Source organism: Mesoplodon mirus (assembly GCF_964341445.2).
Source record: "Mesoplodon mirus genome assembly, chromosome: 11".
NCBI classification, from domain to species: domain Eukaryota; kingdom Metazoa; phylum Chordata; class Mammalia; order Artiodactyla; family Ziphiidae; genus Mesoplodon; species Mesoplodon mirus.
The window spans coordinates 54,819,042-54,828,400 of record NC_138987.1 but is presented as its reverse complement, the minus strand read 5'-3'; the positions used below and the strand labels follow the sequence as shown (position 1 = coordinate 54,828,400).

The 9,359-nt window shown below is 44.8% G+C and overlaps 1 protein-coding gene across 6 annotated transcripts; it reads left to right on the top strand.

Moving 5' to 3' along the window:
• The first annotated feature begins 1,099 nt into the window (after window positions 1-1,099).
• Window positions 1,100-9,232, top strand: ASB8 (ankyrin repeat and SOCS box containing 8). Of its 6 annotated transcripts, none has more exons than XM_082636782.1 (4): window positions 1,100-1,203; window positions 3,755-3,914; window positions 5,378-5,482; window positions 7,324-9,232. In XM_082636782.1, the coding sequence occupies exons 2-4, from the start codon at window positions 3,786-3,788 to the stop codon at window positions 7,954-7,956; spliced, it is 867 nt and encodes a 288-aa protein (XP_082492908.1). In that variant the 5' UTR covers window positions 1,100-1,203; window positions 3,755-3,785; the 3' UTR covers window positions 7,957-9,232. The 6 variants fall into 6 exon arrangements, with proteins under 6 accessions (XP_082492908.1, XP_082492912.1, XP_082492907.1 ...); XM_082636781.1 differs by having other exon boundaries at window positions 1,102-1,203; window positions 3,751-3,914; XM_082636785.1 differs by lacking the exon at window positions 3,755-3,914 and adding an exon at window positions 4,348-4,393 and having other exon boundaries at window positions 1,103-1,203.
• The last annotated feature ends 127 nt before the right edge of the window (window positions 9,233-9,359 follow it).

The window sequence follows — 9,359 nt, the reverse complement described above, 5'->3', positions numbered from 1 at the left end:
AACACATTTCTCCACAAGAAACCTCTTCACAGACCCTTTCTCTCTACACTTTCTTGATCTCACCATGAGGTAGAACTGTTCTTCAACATCAGCTTTGTACAGTAAAATGTTGTTGAAATAGTGATCTTTAACTGCAATTGACTGTTTGCAAATCTGTCTCCCAATCCTTAATAATAAGGAAATGTACTAAGCATCCTTAATTTATAAGATGCTGGGAGGAGGCTCACTGAACTTTTCCAGTTCGCCATTCCCTCACTGACATACAAGAACTATCTGGGCCCTGCTTTACTCTCAAAATGGTTAAATTCTGTTGCTCAGAGCAAGCTTTGGGGAAGGGGTGCTGGGGAACTCTTGGTTAAACGGGCTGCGGGGTAGATCACGGCTCTTAACAGTCTGCCTGTGTGGGCTGCTTTACTCTTTGCATGCACCACTACGTGCTGCTGGCTTCGAAATGTTTGTGCTTTGCATGGAAAAATCATCACTCGGAGGTGTCAGCATCTCTCTGGTTGGGAAAGGTTAATGTCAGCATGTACGTATTTTTTCAGCCCTCAACATTTGGGCTAGTACCCCTCATGAGTGCTTGTTTATCTTTGATATATCAATAGTTTCCTTTGAGGAAGGGTGGACAATATCCAGAAGGGTTCCGAGGAGCATCGATGCGTTCCAATGTTATGAAAAGTGCTGGAAGTCTCTTTTATTTGCCAAAGACGCTTCTTACTAACAGTTTATTCTCCTAACGACCCGCATCGGTGTCGCGAGTTTGGGAATAATCTGGGAATTGGCTGTTCAGGTCCGGTATCAGATGGAGACAGTGGGAGGCAGCGGAGGGCTCGGATGAACTCATTGCAGGCCTGCTCCACGCAGGCACAGCCCCACGGAGTTGGTCGAACAGCCAGCGGGGAGTGAGCTCTTTGCCCACCACCGCCACAGACCCAGCGCCCGGCCAGCAGCCGACAGCGCCCCATTGCGCCTGCGCAAACCCTGTGGCGGGGCTAGATAGCAAAGCAGTTAACTAAGCCTTGGTTGGACCAAGGCGGCGTCACAAGTCTGCGCAGGCGCGTTCCGCCTTCGGACACTGGTCGCTGCGCAGGCGCCCATTCTAGTTACCTACCCTGTAAACAGAGGGGCCCGCGGGAGGCAACTTCTGCTTCCGGGTCACGTCTTGACAGCGGCTTTCACCACCCAGGTCAGCCCTGCAGTTCGGTGAGTGTTGCTCCGCTGCAGAAATGTCTGCAGCCTGGTTCACTAACCCGGGGCACCACGCCCAGTAACGCTTCCTCCACTCCCAGCTCGGGGTCCGCCAGCCCTCGAGGCTGGGACCTCGTTCCGGGCCTTGGGGAGATCGGGGCAGGGGTTGGTCCGCCTCAGGGGCTCCCCTGGCAGATTTCACGACCCCGTTTCAATACCGGCCCCGGGAGACCTGCTGGAATTGCTGCGGTCTCTGAGGAGCCCGTGCGGAAAGTGACACCACATGTCTTCGCATTTCGTGCAGTTGTCCACCGCCCCCCTAGATTCGGCGAGACCAAGCTGCCGCGACTCCTCCCCCAAGCAGGTGCAGTGGGGCGGGCGGAAGCCTGGCCTCACTAGCACCAGAGCTCTTGAACGTCACCTCTCTCCTACCTTGCTTCTAGCTTCGCAATTAAAAACAAACAAACAAACAAAACCCCCAAAAAACCCTTGGGGTTGTCTCTGGATCCGAAGTGAGAGAAAACGGGAGAGGACTTTCAGCACCAGCAGAGGAAAGGGGAGACTTGGGGTCAAACCGTGCATAGGCTGCTGCCCGGAGATACGCCGAGTTTAGATTTCGTTGACCCTCCCTGACAGTGAGTGTTGTCTATGTGCCCCGAAGTTTCACACTTCAGCACGAGCTTCGAGGCGGCAGCAGCCGAGGACCAGTGGTCATATTCCGAGTTAGGAGTTCTTAGCCTGGAGCCCAAGGGCGCTCCGAAAATGACTGCAGGGTCTAGTTTTTTCAGATTATCATGACCCAGAAATGGTTAACAGAGCCACTTCGGTGTAAGCCTTCCACTTTGGACGCTCTGTTTTCTGCCCCCGTTCTTGAAATCGCTGACTCAAATGCAGCTATGCCTTTCCCCCCTTTTTCCTTGCAACAAAGAAGTGTAAGATACAGACCCTTTGTCTCTGAGGAGTTTCGTGGCTGTTGGAGAGATTAAAACGTATGCCAAGTCTAAGCTATCTAGAAAATTTCAGGTAGGCATATAAACAAGTGCGTAAGCTTACTTATTCTTAATAAAGTAGGGGAGAATACCCAGTTTGAATCATTGATACCTATGAATTGAATATTTTTAACTTGCATTCCATTAATTAGTACTGTATATATTTTAAACAGATAAATGGCTACTGATTAGCAAAATGGAAACTATTAGAGTTTATAGTATATTACATAATGTATAAGGGGATAGTCCTTCACAAAAGGCAAAAGTTACATAGTATGAAATGACTAAAATAATTTTTGGATTTTTCCCTTAGTAGTCATCATATGCATAAGATGTTTAATTACTGCAAGTCTTGGATTTTTTTAGGATCCAAAGTAATAAGCTTTACACTGGTTCAAGAGATATTTATTGAGAACCTGCCATGTGCCAGGCACTATTAAAAATAACACTATATTTACCGCCAAGGAGCTTATAGTTTGATGAGAACATGGATTCCTAAACAGTTATACCTAGGGAGCTGTACAGCATACCATGCTTTCTCTAGTTTGATATATGCTTTTTCATAGAAATGCTCCACCTTCTTCTCTGTAACCTTAAATGTTCCCCAACTGATACATGGCTCTTATACAGCTGAAACTTATCATAGTTGAATTTAAGTATATTGCATTATTTTCTTCTTCCAACACCGAACTCAAGTCTGCTTCACAGTTGTCACAAATGGCCAGTTTTTAAATTCATTTTTCACTCTTAAATGTGCTTGTTTTTGTACAACTGCAAGCATACGTCATTGGTGTGAACTTTGAAATTTTTTTCTAATTTTATATAGATGACCCCAGGGTAATTATACTTTGGCGTTCCTTCCTTATTTTAGAATATTACCTCAAAAACTTCCTATTTTTTTCTTTGCTGAAGACATTTTAAACTGTTTCACAGATGCCTTGTCACTTGTATTTGTTCCATCTCTTCTCACAAGTAGCAATCACTCCCATACCCTTTAGTCAGTCAATCAACCAGTATTTATTAAATACCTACTTTTTGTAAGACTCTGTGGCTGGCCTTATATGGGCCAAAAAAGTAGAAGACAAGGACCTTGCCTTCCAGTTGATTACAGTTTAGATGGAAAGACAGTATGGCCATAACTATACTGCAAGGCCAAATGCAACAAGTAACCTAAAGGGGGTGCTGATAATAAAGACCACATAATTCAGAGGAGGAAAAGAATGTTTTGTGGCATCTTTAGCCTTTAAAAGAATCCCCTTCCTTGCCTAGTCTTTTTTAAACCACACAGAGCTCCATGGGGAGCTTAGAGCCTCTTGGGGAAATCTTGTGCTAGGCTAGGTCAGAGAGTAGAACTGAGATTTCAAGGGTCAGAACATCTGCATCCAGGTTTACCCAGCTCCTTCAGCAACTATTATAATCTATTTCTTATGATTAAGAAAAAATGATATTAATGAATGAATCATTGATCTATTTGAAATCTGGTTTTAGTAGTGGGAAGGCCTCAGAGAACCTCTAACGCTAAGGACAGGTGTGCTCAGTGAGACTGTGTATGCCTAAAACATCTTTGTTTCAGGCAGTTTGGAGCATGTGAACGTACTCTGAGCCTTGATGAGTTCCAGTATGTGGTATATTATGCAGAGCATTCAGAGCAAATACTCTCTCTCAGAGCGCTTAATCCGAACAATCGCTGCCATTCGTTCCTTCCCACATGACAATGTAGAGGACCTCATCAGAGGGGTGAGTGTGCTGTGTTGATGCAAGAGTCCTTGGGGAGGTGAAGTGGGAAAGCTCCCGGGGAATCCTAATGGATGACAGATTTGCAGCTCTGACTCAGCACAAGATCACAGGGAGTTTTTACAGTCTTCTAAAATGTATTAACTTGACCATTAAAATATATTTAGCTTATGTTTTGCTTCTCTTCCCTTCTGCCTTTCACTTTGCGCCTATGATATTTTTCTTCAGGAATTATGTTCTAGATAAACCTAGTCCCTTGTTCTCTATAAAATCTCCGTCTGCATATGGTGCATATGGGACCCAGCAAGCTCAAAGTCTTCAACACATGCTGTACTAAGGGAGGAAGGAGGCAAGCAAAGCATAAGCGGCTTTCAAATCCTTGTGTTTTGTAATAATTACATGGAGAGATATCATTGGCCTTCTGTCTTACCAACAGCCACCACTTACAGTTCCACAGAGAAGATCAACCCCTAAAATGCATGGTAATTTTTGACTTAAGAAAACTCCTTAACTATCTGATGTCTAACCACTACTATTCAGTAATTCTGCTGAATGACTAGTATCCTAGAAGGGCTTTGATGCCTTTTTCTGTGTATTATTCCTGTTGAAGAGAAGTTACAGGGTCATTTTTTTGGTCACTAGAGAATGCATCCAGATGGTTACTTCTGTACATTCTTTTTAACAACTTTAGAGTCCTTATTTATAGCCTAGAGCCCTGTAGCTGCTTCAGAGTTGTGTGGCACAGCTGTGAGAAGAAAAAGTCATACAGCATTAGCTTGTTCTCGGCAAAAGTGGTATCAGAAGACTCAGCAGTAGAAACTTTGTCACGTTCTAATTCTAGCTCTGCTGCTGAGTCATTCTGTGACTTTGGTCTGCTGTGGTATCTTCATCTTCTTTACCAGATTTGAAATAGAAGTACCAGTGGGGGCTAGGTGGCAGAGGATGCTGATACTAATAGTCTACTTTGAAGATGTTTATAAACAAAGAGATAACATTAAGATGACCTTGCTATTAGTGATGGTCATCTGTCAGGTGGCAAAAGAGCATGCCAGTTCTCCTGGCTTCAGTCTGAAAGACTCCCTTTCCTGACTTTTTCAGAGCATGGTAGCCATAGAAAGTGGATTGCTTTTCCAACCTTCCTGCCTGATGATAAGGTTCCGCTGCTTTTACATATAAGGTTATGTCCTCAGTGATGTCCAAATGACCATCTGGCAGTCTAGCTTGTGGAGAAACTTAATGACTTGATCTAAGGGATCGACAGTTCCTTTCGTTCATCTTCAGTGTATTCTCTTGGTTTGGATATTGGCATTATAATATCATTTAATGAACAGGAAGAGAAACTGGGGCTGGTAGTATGTTTACAGTACAGAGTTAGAACCCTTTTCCCCCCGGACCTTGTTCTGAGTCTTGTCCTGCGTGGTGAGCCAGAGCTGAACACACCGATCGAAGTTTCCTTCCGCCCACAGGGAGCAGATGTGAACTGTACCCACGGCACGCTGAAGCCCCTGCACTGTGCATGCATGGTGTCCGATGCTGACTGTGTGGAATTACTGCTGGAGAAGGGAGCTGAGGTAAGGTTTCTAACGCTGTCACATCAGTGATGCACTAAACTTGAGCTTCACACTTTCTGACAATTTCTTGTCTCTTCTCCCATTTCTTCCTACCTTCTAGCTCCTGGTAACATTGGCATGGCCAATATTAAAACAAAATGTAACGCTGAATCATCCGAAGCATTTCATTCCTTTGCCTTTCTTTCTTACACTGTCCATGACCCCAGGAAGAGGGAATTTTTATCTCCCCTTAATCTCTCAGCCTTCCTTCTAGGGTTGTTTATATTTCCATTTAATCCTCTCATTGCCTGTTGACTATCCAGGCCCCTCAACCCTGATTCAACGTAAACCACTTGAGACCTGCTACTGGATGTACACTTCTAATACCTCTGTCACTGGAAAATAGATCACTAGGCAGTCCCTTCCCCAGGATTGAGCTACTTGTGCTCTTTCTGCCCACTGGTTTTTTTCTGTCTTAGCATATCTTGTTCCTATTTTCTTTCGAATGTATCTTAACATAAAAAAACATAGATTACTTTTTATTGGCATTAGCAAGAAGCAGCATAGTATAATGAATGATTAAAAGAACAGAGTCTGGAAACATACTTCATGAATTTGAATTCCAGCTCTGTCACTTCCAGCTGTGTGACCTTGAACAAGTTACTTAACCTTTCTTTGCCTTAGTTTCCCCATCTGTAAAAGGATGATGATAGTGGTGTCTTCTTCATAAGGTTGTAAACTGTTTAGAGCACTGGCATGTAGTAATTACTAAGTAAGTGCCTATTAAATAAATAAATCAGCAGTTTTGACAGCTTTTGAGGCATCTTCAAGGTGCACACGCTGCGGCACTCATTTGAATCAGACATGCCATGAAGCTGGTGTGCAGGCCCCAGACACACTGGTCAGTAAGCCTGCTTCAGCCCCCGGCATCCTCACCTCCACACCGCCGTGTTGTTCTCTACTTGTCATTAACTATCCCGTAACTTTTATGAGTGACCCTGAAGTGAAAGCCAGTGATTAATGTCAATGATAAAAGTGAAACTACCCCGGGGGGCAGTGGGGGAGGCAGTTTTTAGCTAAGTAGAAGGTTGAACTCAGTTAAATATCGCAGGGGTTTTTTTTTTAGTGCCTTTCGTGGGAGAAGATAATTCACTATTTAAACCTGGGGTCTGAAGTCTTTGTAGCCTTCAAAAATTATAGGTGATGCTGAGTTTTAGCAAGCCAGCTGCTCTTCCAGCACTGGAAGATCTGTGTTCTTTCCTCCACATGCTTTCCTCCAGGCTCTTTTGTGACCTCACAGCATATGTTTGCAGGGGGCTGACTTGGATGAACAATCTGAGCTTCTCTGGATGGTTAAAGGACACAGCAGAGCTACATGGGCAGAATCTTGACCTCATTATTTTTCGGTCTGGTTGCCGTTAGCCACGGGATACAGAGTGAGTCAGGATTAAGTAAAATAATCCAAAACCTTTTCTCTGGCCAGTATGTTCAAGCCGCTTTCCAATAAACGTCTTTCAGAGTAGTTACGAGGACTTAGACTTCATCTTCTCTTTCTTTCCCCTTACTGGTAGAGGTCCTAGTGAATAGTAAATAAGAACATGGAAGCAAAACCCTAGATAATGCAGGCCAGCTAATTGGCGGACATCAGTGTCGGTTGTCTGGACAGTTGTTTTCCTATTTGCTCCTCAGCTCCTGTCATAGCTCCATCCTGATCACCATGACTCCCTGGGAATTGCTTGTTGACCCTCATGTTCAGAACGTTACATAGCAAAGGTAGTGGATAGACACATGCAAGCGTCTTTGCCAGCCTGTCGTCCTCTCAGTTGTCTATACACTGTAATGTAGTTGCTCCCGCTTTACAGGTGAATGCCCTGGATGGTTATAACCGAACAGCCCTCCACTATGCAGCCGAGAAAGATGAGGCTTGTGTGGAGGTCCTGTTGGAATATGGTGCAAACCCCAACGCACTGGACGGCAACCGAGACACCCCACTTCATTGGGCAGCCTTTAAGAACAATGCCGAGTGTGTGCGGGCCCTCCTAGAGAGCGGGGCCTCTGTCAACGCCCTGGATTACAACAATGACACCCCGCTCAGCTGGGCTGCCATGAAGGGAAATCTTGAGAGCGTCAGCATCCTTCTTGATTATGGTGCAGAGGTCAGAGTCATCAACCTAAAAGGCCAGACGCCCATCTCCCGCCTAGTGGCTCTGCTAGTCAGGGGACTTGGAACAGAGAAAGAGGACTCTTGCTTCGAGCTCCTCCACAGAGCTGTGGGACACTTTGAATTAAGGAAAAATGGCACCATGCCACGAGAAGTGGCCAAAGACCAGCAGCTATGTGAAAAACTGACGGTTCTGTGCTCAGCCCCAGGGACCCTCAAAACCCTCTCTCGCTATGCTGTGCGCCGGAGCCTGGGACTCCAGTATCTGCCAGATGCGGTGAAGGGCCTTCCACTGCCAGCTTCTCTGAAGGAATACCTGTTACTCGTAGAATAGCCCAGAGGAGATGAGTGCACCGTCAGGCAGGCAACTCTGGGTGAGGTTTTGCCCTGCAGCACTGTCTCTGTCTTGGAAAACAGGGAAAGCAGTTGTTCCTGCTCTGTGGTTTCTGTTTCAAGGCAACATGTCACAACAGTAACCTCCACATCACCTCCCCTCCCCAAACCAAGCAACCAAAAACGTCCCTCACTTTTGTTTCTGTTTCTTGCTTACCTGGCTTTTCATATTGCACCCGGAAAAGGAAGAGGTCTCCCCGATCCTCGCTTTAGGGAAGAAGTCAACAGCGAGACTCAGTTTGTCTCAGAAGATGAAGCATATTTATAGGACATGTGTTTGGTTTTCCTTAGGGGACCTGATTAACGTTTTCTGAAGAATCCCTCTTAGAAACATTTTAATTGATCTGTGAAGAAGTTTAAGAAAATTCCAGCTAACAATGGCAGCCCCCAAAGGAAGATACTACAACCTCAAATGGTGTGCAGTTCAGAATTGGGCTGGATGATATCCCTAGAATCATCCTGGGGCATTCAGAAGGGACTGGCCCCCTTTCTCACCATCGAAGGGAAGGGCAGCCTTTGCTTCTTCTTCATGGGTGTGCCCAAGGGTTACAGTAGTTCAGCAATGTTACTTTAGAAAGACTGTCTTGCTGCTTTCCATATAGTAGAAGGGATAGGAGGTTCTAAGCAGTCCTAAGAACTAACAGTCCTCAGAACTTTTCTTCTAACACAGTTCTTTCTCCTCCTGACAGCCAGTTTTCTGTAGTGGGCTTGACAGGCACTTCCTGCACCGTAGGCAAAGGTGTTTGCTCTAGCACAGGAGGACATGGGCTGGGCTGCCTTTTCTCTCTGGTCTTCTTCATTCACTCTGCTAAGTGAATGTTTTCACTTTTGTTTTCAGGTGTTTTGGAAACTTTACTTTTTACTGATCTGTACTAGACATTGGTGGAGGGGGTGGAGAGTTGAAGAGTGGGGGAGGAGCATTATAAGAGCTTCCTCTGAGATGACCCACTTACCCAAAAAAGATCTGTTTTAGTGAACAATACTTAGTCTACAGTACTCTCTCTTTTCATGTTCCTAAACTAGATCAAGGTGTTATTGATCCTAGATGACCTTATGCAAATGTGAAAAACTTTTTTTTTTAACTGATTGGGAACTATAAATAAAAATGAACAGAATCTGCTGACACAGCTAATTTGAAAAAGTTTGTCCGCTTTTGTCCTTTTGCTGTTGGTGTTTTTTGCTCACTTAAAAAAAAAAAGAAATAAACAGTTCTAAAAGCAAGTTTGGCAATTTCTACTGTTCCTACTTTTCTGTACATTATTTAATTACCGTGAGCCTCAGTGTCCTCATCTCTGAAATGGGGCTGTCACCACCACCTGCATTGGCTGTTTTGAAGAATCAGTG